The sequence below is a fragment of the Prunus mume genome, linkage group LG8 (assembly GCF_029339155.1).
Source record: "Prunus mume cultivar Tortuosa linkage group LG8, ASM2933915v1, whole genome shotgun sequence".
Classification (NCBI taxonomy): Eukaryota; Viridiplantae; Streptophyta; class Magnoliopsida; order Rosales; family Rosaceae; genus Prunus; species Prunus mume.
The window spans coordinates 6,090,419-6,107,080 of NC_142705.1; the positions used below are offsets into that span (position 1 = coordinate 6,090,419).

The 16,662-nt window shown below is 37.6% G+C and overlaps 4 protein-coding genes across 6 annotated transcripts; 1 reads left to right on the forward strand and 3 right to left on the reverse strand.

Annotated features, from left to right (window-relative positions):
* Positions 1-377: 377 nt before the first annotated feature.
* On the forward strand, positions 378-8,354 carry DAW1 (Transducin/WD40 repeat-like superfamily protein). Of its 2 annotated transcripts, XM_089043532.1 has the most exons (24): positions 378-661; positions 2,561-2,691; positions 2,790-2,874; positions 2,967-3,020; positions 3,119-3,210; positions 3,315-3,412; positions 3,539-3,611; positions 3,711-4,092; positions 4,204-4,527; positions 4,626-4,829; positions 4,955-5,050; positions 5,145-5,208; positions 5,329-5,455; positions 5,564-5,826; positions 5,950-6,098; positions 6,187-6,308; positions 6,489-6,612; positions 6,702-6,760; positions 6,870-6,966; positions 7,057-7,240; positions 7,376-7,489; positions 7,575-7,693; positions 7,805-7,864; positions 8,017-8,281. In XM_089043532.1, the coding sequence occupies exons 1-24, from the start codon at positions 623-625 to the stop codon at positions 8,116-8,118; spliced, it is 3,162 nt and encodes a 1,053-aa protein (XP_088899658.1). In that variant the 5' UTR covers positions 378-622; the 3' UTR covers positions 8,119-8,281. The 2 variants fall into 2 exon arrangements, with proteins under 2 accessions (XP_088899658.1, XP_008241938.2); XM_008243716.2 differs by lacking the exon at positions 378-661 and having other exon boundaries at positions 5,580-5,826; positions 8,017-8,354.
* Positions 8,355-8,429: 75 nt separating this feature from the next.
* On the reverse strand, positions 8,430-10,054 carry LOC103340320 (uncharacterized). The gene is given in 7 exon segments (XM_008243715.3): positions 8,430-8,691; positions 8,982-9,138; positions 9,298-9,382; positions 9,582-9,669; positions 9,766-9,799; positions 9,801-9,854; positions 9,983-10,054. Coding segments are annotated over 7 exon segments (576 nt in total). The 5' UTR covers positions 10,025-10,054; the 3' UTR covers positions 8,430-8,575.
* A 1,123-nt stretch (positions 10,055-11,177) lies between these two features.
* LOC103340322 (high mobility group B protein 2-like) lies at positions 11,178-12,877 on the reverse strand. Its single transcript, XM_008243718.2, has 8 exons — positions 12,695-12,877; positions 12,542-12,596; positions 12,306-12,407; positions 12,129-12,186; positions 11,961-12,005; positions 11,768-11,848; positions 11,577-11,669; positions 11,178-11,482 (listed from the first exon to the last, which is right to left on the reverse strand). Exons 2-8 carry the CDS (start codon positions 12,583-12,585, stop codon positions 11,462-11,464), a joined length of 444 nt encoding a protein of 147 aa, XP_008241940.1. The 5' UTR covers positions 12,586-12,596; positions 12,695-12,877; the 3' UTR covers positions 11,178-11,461.
* A 1,562-nt stretch (positions 12,878-14,439) lies between these two features.
* Positions 14,440-16,039, reverse strand: LOC103340323 (HMG1/2-like protein). Of its 2 annotated transcripts, none has more exons than XM_008243719.3 (8): positions 15,899-16,039; positions 15,746-15,801; positions 15,517-15,618; positions 15,365-15,422; positions 15,202-15,246; positions 15,015-15,095; positions 14,837-14,929; positions 14,440-14,725 (listed from the first exon to the last, which is right to left on the reverse strand). In XM_008243719.3, exons 2-8 carry the CDS (start codon positions 15,787-15,789, stop codon positions 14,705-14,707), a joined length of 444 nt encoding a protein of 147 aa, XP_008241941.1. In that variant the 5' UTR covers positions 15,790-15,801; positions 15,899-16,039; the 3' UTR covers positions 14,440-14,704. The 2 variants fall into 2 exon arrangements, with proteins under 2 accessions (XP_008241941.1, XP_008241942.1); XM_008243720.3 differs by having other exon boundaries at positions 14,559-14,725; positions 14,876-14,929.
* Between the last annotated feature and the right edge of the window lie 623 nt (positions 16,040-16,662).

Below are 16,662 nucleotides of genomic sequence, written 5' to 3' on the forward strand. Positions count from 1 at the left end.
TTATTTTATTTTATTTAGTAAGCTTCTTTTGATTGGCCACGTAGCTCGGTAACATCGATTGGCAGGACCAGGTATGTGGGTCCCAGTTTGACATTATATCCTGCCACATGTCCACGTGTGCTCTCGGATTAGCTCTGTCTCAGGAGGAAGGTCAATTCTGTCATTTTGTGAAACAATCTGTAGTTTTGGCCTTTGCCCTTGCAAAGAGGGTGAGGTGAGTGAGTGAGTAAGTGAAAGCGAAGTCAAGGGTCAAGGACGTCAAACATATTTTCCTTCTTAATGGTTCGGGTCACCTAATCAGCCTCCACGTGTCACCGTCCTTTGATCCGAACCAACATTTTATTTTGTCCTTGAGAAACCGCTAATCTTGTCCCACTCCTCTTCCAACATAAAAATTGAAAAACTGCGATCAACGGCTCATTTCAAAGTTTTCACTTCACTCTCTTCTCCTCCTCTCTTCTTCTCTCTCTGGTCTCTGTCGTCGGTTGTTTCAAAGCAGAGAACTTTGGCTTTCTCAGGTCGTCTTTGTCTCCATCTCAGGAGTTGGGTTTTTTTTGGTGGTCTCTCAGATTCTGAAAACCGCAGAGCATAGGCCAGATCTTCTTCTTCATCACCATCATCAATGTTTGTCAGAAAGCTTGTGGAGAAGGCTTCCAAAAAGGCAAGTGATGTTCTTTTCCTCTTAACCTTCAATGAATTTTCAACCCAGCAATCAATCTCTCTGTTTCTTTAAGAACATGGTTCAATATCAATTCAATGAGATCAGTCCATGCTTTTGAATTTGATCCACTGTTATTCTCCTCCTCCCCCTTGTTCTTCTTGTTCTTGTGAAAAAAAACAGAGAAGGGTACTCAAAAGCTAGAATTAATAACGAATTAAATCTGTCATTAAAATAATAATTGTCAGGGGATCTGCAAATAAAGTTGTACTTGATATCATATACGTTGTATCCGTTTGAGCACGTTCATAAATTATTAACCTGTCATACATAAATAATATACATATTTTGTAGATTATTTTGATGACAACAGTAATAAAAATGGGATGAAAAATAAATAAAATATTATTTGGTTGCGTTACGAACATGAAATTAGGGGATTGGGTTTTTGTTTGCATTTGCTTGATATGGACAATGCTTAATCACATCAGGAACGTGACATGATGGTATAGGTGTCTGTTTGGTAGTTGAGAATGTTACTAAATTTTAAGTTGTATTTGTTTAATATAGTGATGCGTTACTTCATTCATTTAATATGAGAAAAACTTCCATATCTCAGTGTTATTGGATTACTCTTTTTATTTCGAGAGAGGCAAGAAGAGAGGGACAATGCCAATGCGGTATGCATTGATTTGTAGACATAGGTATTAGGTTCGAGTCTCATAACACTTTAGTAATATGTGTGTGTGAGAAACTATCTTCCTCTTATAACTTAGACTATCGTAAAAGAAAGAAAAGAAGAAAGGGACAATGACACCGAAATATAGCAATATTTTTCTTTAACACGAGTCAATATTAAGAAAGAAACGCGTTTAACGGATGGATGGGGCCTTGAGGTGGGCGGTTGGATAAGAAACAAGCCAATGTTTTCATAAAAGAATTTATAAGAAAATTTTGATTAGTGTTATGGCTTTGAACTTTAGTATCGTCTCTTGGGTCTTGTCTTGTCTCTTTTAATTTGGTATTAATTTATCTAATTGGGTTTACTTGTCTTGCTATCCTTCCTCCTTTCTTTTGACTCATTCTCCATCTTGCAAGGGGATGTGACCTCACAAAGCTTAGCTTTAAATTGGTATGTCTCAAGTTTTATTAGACCTCCTTTTAAACTTTATTAAAGGGATTAACACCCCCACCTCCATATAAATAGCTGCCACGTATCACCATCGAAGAAAGGAAAAAACCCATCTTAACCTTATAAGACCCGTTAACATATTCTCTGTATAATAGTTCTGAAAAAACATTTATTAGGTGCTTTTCTAGAAAACATTTCTATAACGAGTTTTTAATTCGATGCCGGACATGCCCTAAATTTGTGTTCTAGTGTATTTGGTGCATGCCATTGAAAATGTGAAAGATCGCTGACGCACGCCCACCTTCCATGAATGAATGCTATTAATAAACAAAAGCATAAAAAACTTATTGAATTTGATATTGGATCCATTTTCCAGAAAACGAATGAAGGAATTATAATGGATTTATGGTCAACTCATGGCAAACAAAAGAAAAGTTAATATTTGTAAAGACAATGAAGAGAGAAAGCTATCCATGTGATGGGCGGTGGATCAAATGTTTGTTTATCTACAATCAGATTTTGTGGGCCCATTTTAAAATCTCAACATGAACTACGTGTCATGTGATGGGCTCGTACTTGTCATGTGATAGGCTCCCTTACAAGCCCACGAGCAAGCAGGTCAATTACCCATGGTCAAAGAGTCAATGGCCTAAATCTCTGGTCAAACTGCACTTTATTAATGTGGTTGTAAACTCTTTTTTATTTTAAATAATTATTATTGGGTTTTAATTTTTAAAGGCAATTTATAAATTTTTCAATTTAATTTGTAGCCTGGTGGAAATTCTGATGGTCTCAAAGGCAGCGATATAGACCCACGTCTATTATTTCATTATGGGATCCCATCGGGGTGTAACATGTTGGCTTATGATCCCATTCAAAAAATACTTGCAGTTTCGTCCAAGTGAGTTCTCATAATTCATTTCTTGCACCAAAATAGCATCATTGGTTTTCATGTTATGTCCAATTTTTAGTGTTCATTTTTATCTTTGTCACTCTCAGGGATGGCAGAATTAAATTATTTGGCAAAGATAACACTCAAGCTCTGCTTGAGTCTGTCAATGCAGTACCAAGCAAGTTTTTACAGGTTCTGTATTAAATATCATGTATACTTTCTTCAATTTCCAGCTGTTTTTTGTTTGTGTGTGGTAATTTTCATGTAATATTATTTGTGTTCAGTTTGTGGAGAACCAAGGCATACTTGTAAATGTGAATTCCAAGAACCATATTGAGGCAAGTTTGATCCACTATGCTTATAATCTCAGAGATTTTCCTAATGTTTGATGAGTGCATGGATTTGTTTTTAACAAAAGGAATGTTGTCGTCCTTAGATTTGGGATATAGAAAAGAATCTGTTGGCTGATGTGCATGCTTTTGAAGAAGATATTACTTCTTTCACTGTCATGCAACATAGTCTCTACATGTAAGTTTGTTTCAGCTTCCAATGTTGGGGATTAAGTAGATGAATCGAAATGTGGTTCGTTCGTTTCAAGTAAGTTTATGTATTGGACAAATGTATGATGGCAGGTATGTTGGAGATTCTGCTGGTAATGTTAGAGTTTTGAAGCTCGAGCAAGAACATATAGTACAAATGAAGTACACTATACCTTATTCAGCTTCTCATGGTTAGATGCATTCCTCTTCACCTTTTATACTCAGAGGATAGATTATGCCCTCACCATTTCCTTTGAAATGTTGGGGGTTTATAAGCATTTTCTTTACTTTCCAAGTTGATTTTATCATCTGATCAGGGAATCCAACTGAAGAAACTGGTGATACTTCTGTGGTACATGTACTGCCTCAACCAGCAGCTGAAAGTAAGAGGTAGTCTCACCAAATTTACTGTCTCTCTCTCTCTCTCTCTGCCTTCCTCAATGCAACCTCTCAGTTTTACCAATTCATAAGTCATATGTTTCAATGCAGAGTTCTTATAATTTTTAGAGATGGTATCATATCCTTATGGGATATTCGAGAAAGCAAAACCGTATTCACAGCAGGTGGAAATGCATTGCAATCACTTCATCATGAAGGGAAAAAAGTGACTTCTGCATGCTGGGCATGCCCCTTTGGGAGTAAAGTTGCTGTTGGGTACAGCAATGGAGATATTTTAATCTGGAGTGTTTCAACAAGAACTGAATTACCATCAGAGCCTAGTACGCAAAGTACTCCAGTCTTTAAACTGAATGTTGGTTATAAGTTGGACAAAATTCCTATAGCATCATTGAGATGGGTTTATGCAGATGGGAAGGCAAGTAGACTATATGTTATGGGGGGGTCTGACACCATCTCTTCAAACTTTTTGCAGGTACATATCATTATTAACATGTGCTATTGAAGCATTTCTCATTTTGTTTTTTGGTTCTTAATCACAATCCCAACCTAGTGCAAGTGAGAAAATTTGGTTTTGATGAGGCAGGTAATCTTGTTGAATGAACATACAGAAGGTCGCACTATTAAATTAGGGCTTCAGTTGCCTGAACCTTGTATCGACATGGAGATCGTTTCAAGCTTAAGTGAGCAAAGCAAACATAAACAAGATTGCTTTCTTTTGCTTGGTAATTCAGGAAATCTTTATGCCTATGATGATTGTTCAATCGAAAAGTATCTTCTACAAAGCCAATCGAAGTCTTCACCATCATTGCCAAAGGAGGTCATGGTGAAGATACCGTTTGTTGATTCAAACATTACAGTGGCAAAATTTATCACAGATAATACCCAAATGTTAAGTTTTGCAGATGAGGTAATGTGACCGTTGAATATTTCATACCAAAACTACATCTTTTCATTTAAGATTTTAGAGTTTTTACAGTATGTGATGTGGTATTCTTGATTACATAGGACTGCCTTCTCCTGGCGAAAAGCATTCCATCTCTCTTTTCTTTTGAGACAAAACCAAAAGATGGAACTCACTTAAATGCAGCCCGCTTCACTGGATTTTTGAAAGTAAAAAATCTGTACATAACTGGACACAATGATGGAGCCCTGAACTTTTGGGATTTGTCATGTCCACTTTTAGTACCAATACTATCATTAAAGCAACAGGTAAACATTTCATTTGATATCACTAAAGCATTTTGAGCTTATTTGCAGATTAGTGGAGAACATTAGATAATTCTTTACTATTGTGCTTATTTATTCTCCTCCACACACCCCAAAACAAAATGCAGAGTGAGGATGATCTTTCTTTAAGTGGTATACCAGTCACAGCCTTGTTTTTCAATGCGAACTCTCATCTTCTTGTTTCTGGAGATCAGAGTGGAATGGTAAGTACCATGTTGAACGGATTGGGTGAATTATGCTCAATTTAATTTCTTTCAGGAAAATATGTGGTGTATTTAATGTATATGTGATTTACAGGTTCGAATCTTTAGATTGAAACCTGAACCATATGCCAATGTGAGCAGTTTCTTGTCTCTTCAAGGTATGATAGCACATGATTCAACTATCAGGCCATTGCCGTATAACTAGCATTATGCTTTACGTTTTTACCACAATGAAGTACATTACGAAGGGCCTTATGAGTTTCACATACTTATGGCAGGAAGTACGAAAAAAGGAAACGATCACGTCATTCAAAGTGTTAAACTCTTGAAGGTTAATGGTTCTGTACTTTCTGTGAACATAAACCACAGTACAGGACATCTTGCTGTTGGTCTAGTCAAGGATATGTAAGCTTACTTACTATCTAATAAGTATAACTACTTTTTGATCTTCTCTCTTTGCCTTTAACCATTCTCTATTTCTTGTCCTCTTTCCATTCTATTCTTACACTTGAGCTTGTTTTCCTCACAGGTTTCAGTTCTTGATATAGAAGGGCCAACTGTATTATACCAAAAACATATTGCAAGTGAAATCTCCACCAGCATCATCTCTCTGCATTTCCAAACCTGCAGTTTTCATGGTTTTGACAAGAATGTCTTAGCAGTTGCAACAGAGGATTCATCTGTTTTGGCTCTTGATAGTGATAATGGAAACACATTGAGCACTAGTTTGGTTCATCCTAAAAAACCCACTCGAGCACTTTTCATGCGGATCTTGGGTAAGTTCTGGTCTCTTCAGGTTCCCACATTTGTTTTTGGTTGAAATGTTCCCATACACTGCTCTATTTTAAGGATCAAATTATGTGATCTGTGTGTTTATTTTCTTTAAAAATGTTACACAGATGGGCAGGATGTTAAAAGATTAAACTTATTAAACGGTCTTGACTTGAGCAAAGGGAGCCCTGTTGAGGACGGCATGCCAAAGCAGTCTTTACTCCTTCTATGTTCTGAAAAAGCTGCATACGTATATTCTTTCACTCATGTCATGCAGGTAAAGTGTTTCATCTTGTGTACGAACTATGAATTCAAAAGAATTTTTATCTGATTCTATAGTTTTGTTGTTCTTTCTTTTATGTCAGGGAGTTAAGAAAGTAATCTACAAGAAGAAATTTCAAGCATCTTGTTGCTGGGCTTCAACATTCTACACCTCCTCTGATGTTGGCCTCATACTCCTTTTCACAAGTGGAAAAGTTGAGATAAGGTAGTGACTTCTCATAATCTATTTTCCAATCATCTTGTAGCTCCAAATTTCATCATTTGGGGTAACAGGAAAAAATAGGCATGCATCGAATGTGATCTCAAACCAGAATTTTGAGATGTTCTAGTTGTTCACGTGTGTTATTCAAATTTCTGAGTGTTAAGTGATATTATGTAATGCTAGGTCCTTGCCGGAGTTATCCTTAATAAAGGAGACGTCAATAAGGGGCTTCACATACTCCACTCCAAAACCAAATTCATTTTCTGACAGTTCGATATGCTCTTCGTGTGAAGGAGAACTTGTTATGGTAAGTGTAATTCAAGCTTTTCATATCAGTCGCATAAGGTACGATCTTGAGAAAATTCTCATCATTTGCTCTACTTCATCCTTGCACAGGTGAACAGTGATCAGGAAATATTTTTCTTCTCTCTTTCACTCCACAATAAAAGCTTCAGGTATACATATCCTTGAAGGTTTCTTTGTACATTTGTTTCTTCATAATTTCTATTATAATGAAAATTCTTCTAGGTCATAATTTCTTGTGTTTTTCTTTCCTCATACAAGGCTTTTAGACTCTTTCAACTCGACTTACCAGAAAGATTTGATAATTCCACAAGAAGATCTCATTCCTGGACGGACCATACAAAAGGAAAAGAAAAAGGTAGATGGGGAAAAATGATACATTACCAACTCTGTCTACTACCTATTTCTTGTGGAATGAAAGGTTTCAAAAATGTTATTTTCTTGCTAGGGTATATTCAGCTCTGTCATTAAAGATATTGTGGGAAGCAAAGCGAAGAATGTACCTGAGATTGAAACTGAAGATACTAAAGAAAGTTTCGAAGAACTTTCGACGATCTTTTCAACTGCTAACTTTACAGTTGATGCTGAAAACACAGATGAGCAGGCCAGGGATGAAGATGAGCTAGACCTAGGTAAGCATATAAATTTACTGATATCGTATAAAATCCTAAGTGATCATTAAAAATTTCGAGAAAGTTATTTATATATCATTTCAATCTGCATGGAGTTTTGAGATGGCCATTTTGTATGAATTTTTTTGCTTAAAGATGACATTGACATCGACATGGACATGGACATTCCTGGAGAAAAACCAAAAGAGCAGAATATGTTGGCAGCTCTTAACAAGGAAAAATTGGCAAGCAAATTTATGGCCTTTAAAGGTCAGTACAACACTTACATGGCATGAATTTATCAATCAGGTCTGCCTGGGCAGTGTCTTACCTGATAAAACTTTCCAATCTACAGGTAAAGTTCTGAAACAAATGAAGTCCAAGACTGAGAAAAACTCCACCAAAGAAGAGCAACAGGATGAGAAGGTTGGTCAAGTTGACCAAATTAAGAGGAGATATGGATTCTCGTCAAGTGTAAGCACACATCCTTCTTTAACTTTCAGAAGATGAGCAACTTATTTACTTAGATATTAAACCTTTTTAAAATGCTGTCAACAACATCATTTCATGTGCCTCTGGCTGCAGGAAGCAAATATTGCTAAAATGGCAGAAAGCAAGCTGCAGGAGAACATGAAAAAGTTGCAGGTATACCTTTTTAGCATCCCAGATAAATAAGTTGTAGGAATTTAGCAGTGATGAAATGGTACCCTTCTATTCATAGATTATTTTTTTCAAGTGCCAGAATGAAATGGCTTGATCTTAAATTAATCAAATCATATTTTTGTTGAAATGAGCAGGGAATCAACCTGAGGACTACAGAGATGCAAGACACAGCAAAATCATTCTCATCCTTGGCAAAAGAAGTGCTGCGAACTGAACAGGATAGGCGAGGCTCATGACCTCATTGAGCTTATTGTCTTCAGCAATCAAATTAAAATTATATCTTCGTATTAATTTTATTTGTTTTTGGCTTTAACATCCATCTTGTTGTGTTTTTGAGACAGAGTTTTCTTTAATTCTTTTGCATATATTGAATGTATAAAAAGAACAAACTTTTGCATATGTAATCTGGAAAGCAAAGTTACATGATTGGAATTGTTTGTCCTCTCCTTTGTTCTCTTGAGGATTAACCTAACATCTCTCTCTCTCTCTCTCTCTCTCTCTCTCTCTCTCCAGGTTACAAGCAAACCAAAATAAGATAATGCTGAAATTGAGAAAGAAGAAATACACTATTTAGTGTTTATATTTTGTTAAAGCCTATTGAGTACATCAAAGCTCCTTCAAGTCCTAACTTTTGAGTATGCAGCAGCTGATAAAATATTGTTCACAACAAGGACCACATTGATTGTCCAACATCTATTGTTTACTCAATAAGTCTACCAGTTGGAGGTATATCTCTTCTTTAACAGCATCCCGGTTACTCGGGCTCAGTGTGAAAATCGTTGCACCTCTATGATTCTTTAACCGTGCAACTGCAGAAGATCAGATAACCTAGTCATATACAGATTCAGCTCAAAAAGCAGGTTGGCAGAATGCTAACACCAACTCCACATTAATTCAGTCACAACTCCAACTCCATAGAACAAGCAAAATAACAAAAACACACCAACCAAAAAACTCTATACCCAAAATTTACTTTAAGAAATATTTGAATTATGATTAGAAATCTGTGAATAAAGAAATCAAACTTAGAGAAAATGTGTGAGAGCTGACAAAGCAAGTAATCAAAACATCATAGTGAGAAAGAATGAGGAAAATGTACCTCCTGGAATATCACGTCCAAATTTGGGAATTGGGACTGAGGCCAAAAGTGGGATATTGGATTCCAGAACATTCAAAACAGCAGGGAAGAAAGATGAACTGTACAACTCCATCTTTCCAACTTCATCAATGATGAATAGATCAGTATCTTCTTTCACCTGATAAGCAATCGGGAAAAGGATGCAAATGACTCAAATCCCATAGTCTAACCCTGAAAGAAAATAACGAAATCCCCAACCAAAAAGGCCAAAACTTATATTAAATTGTGTAAAGGGGTGGTATGAGTTGAACAGTAAGCAGTGGAAAAACCACCTCACCTGTAGTTCAGGCAGTGCCAGTGACTCAAATGAAGCAACATTTACTTTGTACTTCCCCACATTGGGCCACCTGAAAGACTCTGGGCTGACATTAAAGAAAAAACACATACTTTAGGCTTTACTTGTTATATAGCTGGTGGAATAGGATGCAAGTGAAATGAATGATTAATATGACATAGCATTCTTAGCAATGGATTATGGAGTTTGAGAAACTGCCTAAGCAATGCAACAAAGAACAGGAGTCATTGAGATTGGATGAAAAGAGGAAAAGGAGGCAACAAGACCTGGAAATGGTGGAGGCCAGAGGAGCTGTGCGGCCATCTAATGTAACCACTTGGAACCCAACTCTCTCACTTCCTCGTCTAACTTCACCTACAGAATTTACAAGTACAAATTCGAAAACAATTACATCAATCTATTATATAAGAAAACATAACCCAACCAAATAAATTTTATTTGAAAACTTACTTGTGTAGAAACCCTGAATTTTTAAGTTGGGGATTTGAGGCCCTTAGGGTCTCAAACACTCTCATAATTAGAGTGCTTTTTCCCACACCCTGTGCATCAGCATAAAGAAGAAAGCAGATTGAGAGAACAAATTGAACAGAAGGCAATACGAATTCTGAAATGAAGAATGGCTGGAAATTAATATTGAAAATGTAGAGAGATAGAATTCGAAACTTACAGGAGGTCCCGTCACCAGCAAGCATTTTCCGGGAACTGCCATCTCTCTCTCTCTCTCTCGCTTTTACCCAACACGACAAACTGTAAACGACACACCTAGTCGAAAATATACAGAGCTAAGCAAATTCATTATGAGAACGACAGGTCGTAATGAAAGATAGACTACGCGGTTGATTTCTTCACTGCTTGGGCTCTTGGGCTCCAGTAAGTTAGTAGGAGACTTGGAAAGTCATTTGGTTGCCCATTATTATAATTGTTAATTATAAATAATTAACTTGCTTTGCACTAAAGAAAAAGAAAACACAACATTATAACACTGGAAAAAAATCCGGATTAAAACATTCAATTTTTAAGTGCTTTGATTTGATATAAAGTGTTAATTATTTCAGGATAAATAATTAAATTCTTCAGTATTTCAAAAGCATCTTGATTCTTGAAGCCTTAATTATTATTATATTTTCATGTCGGGTACAGTACAGATGGAATCGTGATTTTTACCCTGTTTTTATGATTTAAATAAAAGTCAAAACGCAATGAAGCCATTTGCCGTATTACTCTACCCATGTCTTCTTCTATTTAGCTAAACAAAAGCTTCATGTTTTTACTTTCAATATATCCAGCATGTCGGAAACTACATTATATTTTGCTCACCATTTTGAAATTGGACGAAATCACAAAACATCACGGAGAGAACCTCGATATAAGTCAAATTTTACGGCTCAAATACAAGTACGAAAGCTATATTCAGCCAAAAAGCTAGAAACCCTCTATGAAATCTACTGCAAAGTCTCTCCTACAAATCGCAAGCTACATAACATCTGAAATGCACCACAAATTGCAGATTCAACTCCCCCACATTGTGGCAGTTCATATCCAAAACATGTTGGCAATTTCCAACCCCCAATTGCAGTAAAAATACCAAAATACCGAAGACACAGAACAACCCCCTAAGCATGAAGAGTTGACAATCCTGGTAAATGCTAAAACTACACTGACAGAATCTATCAACCAATTGTTCCAACATGCACAAGGCAAGTCAAACACTAGCCCCATTGTAAAGTCAAACCTTTTATATGATCACATCACATAAAACAAGATGCAACAATGGGTCATGGGTAAGAGAAGACCAAGCAATATTTGATCCAACCAAGGGAACCATTCAAATGCAGAAAGCAAACTCAATGAAAGGCACCATATGATAAAAAGCAGACTGAAAATAATTGAACATAAGAAGGATCATTAAGTACAGAACGATATGGGAATCAGTCAGGAATCAGTCAGGTAGAAGAATCCCTGAAACTTAATCCCTTTTAGGGTCTTTTTGTTTTTCCTAATCTAAATCCTAAAACAAGGTAGAGAGCTATTTATCCATGAGAGACAAAGAGCAGCGAAAATCAGAAATGTAGGTCAATCAACATCTTCTAAGCAATCCTACACAATATTGCTTCTTCTCCTCCACACTTCCTGTTACCCCTTCAATCTACTCATCATCATCTTCCTCCTATAACACAACACATTCATATCATTAACTCACATAATCACAATTAAGAAACAAAGAGTACTTAATTAACTTAATTAGCCGAGTCACAACTGACCTCTCCGCTCTCGTCCTCGTCTTCATCATCATCATTCACTTCAGACTTGGACTTGTCAGACTCTTCCTCATCAGCTCCATTTGTGCCCTCAGCCTATTTCACCCAAATTAAGCCACAATTATTCTCACAAAATCCTCAACATAATTCAACTATAGAATCGAAACCACAAGAACTGTAAAACAAGCACTCACTAATCTCTTGTTGTAGGCCTGAATGTTCTTGTTGTATTCAACCTTCCTCTTCTCTGCCTTGGCTACATAGGGAGCCTTTTCCTGTAAAATCAATTTGTACACAAACGAAAACGATCAATAAACTTCAACAGAATAAACAAAAGACTAAGCAATTAACAAATCAATGACCATAAACTCGTAACCAAACACTCACAGCTTCTGACAACGACTTCCATTTATCACCTCCAGCTTTACCGACCTGTTTGATTTCAATACAAAATCAAAATTAATTCATGTAAAATTATATTCTTATCAATTTATGACAAAATCATGGTGATGCGAAAAGTATATGAGTAGATCTGAGAAGTTGAGATGAACTTACAGCGGCAACCGATTTGTTGTTTGGATGCTCTTTCTTGTACTTCTCTCTGAAGTCCTCCCTATATATAACACAAATAAAAGTGAAAAAAATCAGGAAATTAAGATTAAGAACAAGTAAAACGAAGAAAAAGTCAGATCTCAAACTTAAGCCAAGAGAGAGAAAAAGAGTTGACCGTACATGAAAACGAAGAAAGCACTAGCGGGCCTCTTAGGCTTGTTTGGATCCTTTCCAGCTTTCTTCGCTGGCTTCTTGCTTGCCCCAGCACTCTTACTCTTCAACCTGAAAATTTCAACCATAAGCAAAATTTCAAAATCCATAAGCACAACAGATATCAAAGTAGCCAAACAGTCGCAGATCTCCGATCTAACCGATACAATCGCAGCGTATATACAACGAAATAAGCAGAAACTCACTTCGTATCGGTTCGTTTGGGAGCAGCTGCTCTGGCTTTACCCATGGCGAACGAACCTGCAGAGAAAAAGCCGAAACTCGGTGAGAATCGTTCCAGAACGATGAAAAACGAAGCGACTCGGACCGAGTCAGTGCCGCAAGGGGACCGAGTTTACCTTTGGTGGAAGGCTAGGGTTTTCGAAGATAAGACGAAGACGCAGAAAGAAAGAGAGAATGCGCTTTGTTTGGTGCGGTGCGTGTGTGAAATTTGCGAGAGGAGCGAGAGGGATAAGAAGAGGGGCCTCGTGCAGCCTAAAAAAAATAAGAAGGGGCAAAATTGAATTTCGACTAACGAAAAAAAATTGAAGTTTGGGTTTAGGCGGGATTTCAAAAATGTTTTGCCGCGTCAGCTATCCGTGCGCCCTCTCTCCATTTGCTGTTGGCCTTTCGCTTTGTGTTTCCTTGTGTGTTTCTTCGCAAGCTTGGAGGACACGTGGACGTTCGGGCGCATGTGGCAGCGGTTGCACGTGCGGGGTTATTTGTGAAATGACGAATTTGGGGTTTGATATTTTGGCCCTTGAGGACTTATGGTCTGGTGGTTGAGACTGATCGAATCGCTAGAATAAAACGTGTAGTACGCAACAGCTGTATTAGTGCGGGATATTATTGTGTTGGGGGCAAATAGGTAAAACTCTATGCCTGATATTTCAACTCTTGAGATATTTCTGATTGGATTTGACCAAAAAGAAAAGTTGAGATATTTCAAAATGGGCTGTTGAGAAATGGACCCTAGTCAAACAAGGGCCACCCAATCGCAGGGAACTGTGGACTTGGGCTTTGAGTCCGATCGAGTTGCAGAGAAGCAACCGAAGTAAAACCCAGAGCAAGAGAATGAAAATCTGAAATGGCTTAGAAGCCCTTTTTTTTTTTTTTTTTTGTTGAAGATAAACGATTTTATTAACGAAGAAACAAAGTACACAGCCAGGAACAAAGAACACTATGAAGCAATAGGCCCTACCCAAAGAGATAGAAATGCAAAAAGAGATTACTACACAGCGGCTACTAAATCCCGTGGATGGCTTAGAAGCCGTTGGTAGTACAGACCAATCAAAGTAGTTGGTAAATATCAAGCAAGGAGACAGAACCACTTTAAAGCAAATTTTCTGGTAAATTCCTGTATCTCTAAATTTGGTGCCTTAATTGAGTTCATTATCTATATGTCGATCGATAAAAGATAAACGTCTATGTCGATAGATAAAAGATAAAATCTATTTCGATCGATAAAGGAGAAACAAAACTTGTGAACCCTTTCAATGTAAAACAAACAAACACATAACATAATTCACCAGCGAACGCAGGGTCACCAATGTCTCCCAACTCGTAGCAGCTTCCTTATCCCCTACTACCACAACTCGGATAAAATACAAAAGTGTGGGAAGAGACTAGAAGAACGATTGTGCCAAACATTTGTTTTTACTAATGAATCATCCCCTTCTTCTTACCTCTCTACTCTCATGTAACTTATTAGAAGGGGAGAGTTCAACGGAACAATACAACAGAGCTTGGGAAGTATTTCTCATCAAAATGAGAATCATTTGTAAAGTTGCAGAGTTGACAATCAAGTTGTGCAAAATACTGACAGGATGGTCCAACAGAGAAACCACAAATGAATCCTACTGGTTCCAGGATGAAAAAGTCAAAAGAGACCATTAGATTCAAGTCAAGCCATCATCATCATCATCGCATAAAACAAGATAGAGCAATGAAGAGAATGATACAAAATCCAAAGCTCAAAAGCAGACAAAATTCCCACACCCAAGTCATTGGAAGGCAAGATATGTTTGTCAACTCTATCAACCACAATGAATACTAGACAAGCATGGGGTTCGGCCACCACCAAACCAAAATATGCAAAAAGCAATTCAAAGAAGGCGCATTATATCGCAAAATAGAAAATTTGGACATAAAAAGGATCATTAATTAAGTACAGATGATATGGGAAATCAGGTTTACAAGACCCCCTGAAACTTAATCCCTTGGTTGTTTTTTCCTTTCTCTTTTTCCTTCCCTATCCTAAAAATGTAGCTATTTTATCATGAGACACAGCTAAAATTCAGAAAATGCAGGTCATTCAATATCTTCTAAGCAATCCTACACCAATTGCTTCTCCTTCCAGCGTTCCTTCTCTACTCGTCATCATCTTCATCCTAAGATAAAACCCAAACAGAAAAAATTAATCCCACCAATCAAAAAATTAATCAAATACCAAAATGAACAGAGAAAGCTTGATTATCAGAATAATGAGAGGGAGGGCAAACCTCTGCACTCTCATCATCTTCTTCTTCTTCGTTATTCACCTCAGACTTGGACTTATCAGATTCTTCCTCCTCTGCTCCATTGCCTCCCTCAGCCTATTTCAAATGAAGCACCAATTCTCAACAAATTGCTCAAATTATAAAAACTCAATTGCCAGAAATTGAAGAGAAGAGCACTCACAATACTCTTGTTGTAGGCCTGCATGGTCTTGTTATATTCAGTCTTCCTCTTCTCTGCCTTGGCTACGTAGGGAGCTTTCTCCTGAATAATTTTTAAAATTAAGGAGCCAATCAACAAACAGTCGCAGAATATTCAAATAATTAACAAAACAATCAGGAAAAACAAAATGATTGGCCAAAAAACTCACAGCATCTGACAAAGATTTCCATTTGTCACCACCAGCCTTTCCGACCTGTTCCAATAAAGCGACAGAAAAATGGATATAAATAAAAATTACATTGTCAATTTAACAGAAAATTCAGTATGGATGAAATCAAACCCGTAGATCTAAAAGAATGAAATTCACTTACAGCAGCGACAGATTTGTTGTTAGGATGTTCCTTCTTGTACTTCTCTCTGAAATCCTCCCTATAGATAATTCAAAACAAGACGAAAATTCAGAGAAAATAAACGAGACGACCGATCTAAAAACGAAAATTCGAGAGAAAAGCGTTGACCGTACATGAAAACGAAGAAGGCGCTCGCAGGTCTCTTTGGCTTGTTTGGATCCTTTCCAGCCTTCTTCGATGTCCTCTTACTCGCTCCAGCACTTTTGGTCTTTAACCTAGCAAATTCAACAAACAACAAAATTGAGCATATAAGCACAAAAATAAGAGCAAAATTGACGTACGAAATTGAGATCTCTGATCGAATCGCAGAATATTCACAAGAAAACGAAAATCGAAACTCACTTGGTCTCGGTTCTTTTAGGAGCAGCAGCTCTGGATTTCCCCATTTTCAGGCGAACCTGCAGAGAAAACAGCAAAAAACGATGAGAATCGTTCGAGAACGGCGAGGGCCGAGGTGACTCGGTCCGAGTCGGTGCCGAAAGCGTACGAGTTTACCTTTGGGCAGGGGGGCTAGGGCTTGAGAAGAAGATAAGGCGAAGACGCAGAGAGAAAGCGAGGAGAATAGAGTATTGAGATATATGATGCCTTTGGCTTTGGGGGGCTTTGCTTTGTTTGGTGCGGTGCGTGTGTAAATTTTGGCACAGGTGTGTGTGAAGAGATAAGAAAGGGTAGGGGCTAGTGGCGCAAAAATAAAAATAAAAAGGCGGAAATTAAATTTCGTTTCACGGAAAAATTGAAGTCCGGGTTTAGGCGGGATTTTGAAAAATGATTTGCCACCTCAGCGATCCCTGTGCTGTCGATCCACTGGTTGGGATTCGTTTCGCTGTGTTTCCTTGTGTTTCTTTGTGGTAATAGGGAGACACGTGGACGCTTTGGCGCATGCGTTATGGGTGGCGAGTGCTGGAAATGACAAATATAGGCTTTGATTTATATTTATATGGCGTTTTTGGAATGGTAGTTGGGCGGTGATGGAATCGCAACGCGACATTATTGTGTGAGGGGCAAATCAGTAAATTGTCTTATCGATATTATTTGTTCGGCACATTTGGGCTCAATTTCAAATTGGGCGTGTTGATTGGACCCATTCGCAAAAAAATATCGGCTCAATTTTCCATTGTGGCCGTTGGGCCCTGGGTCAAGAAACTAATCCAGATGAAGGAAGCATCTTTTGGGGTGGAATATTCATCAGGGGATTGTAGAGAAAGTGTGCCCCAACATTGTGTCCTGTGCTGACATTTCGGCTCTTCCCCTGCCAGAGA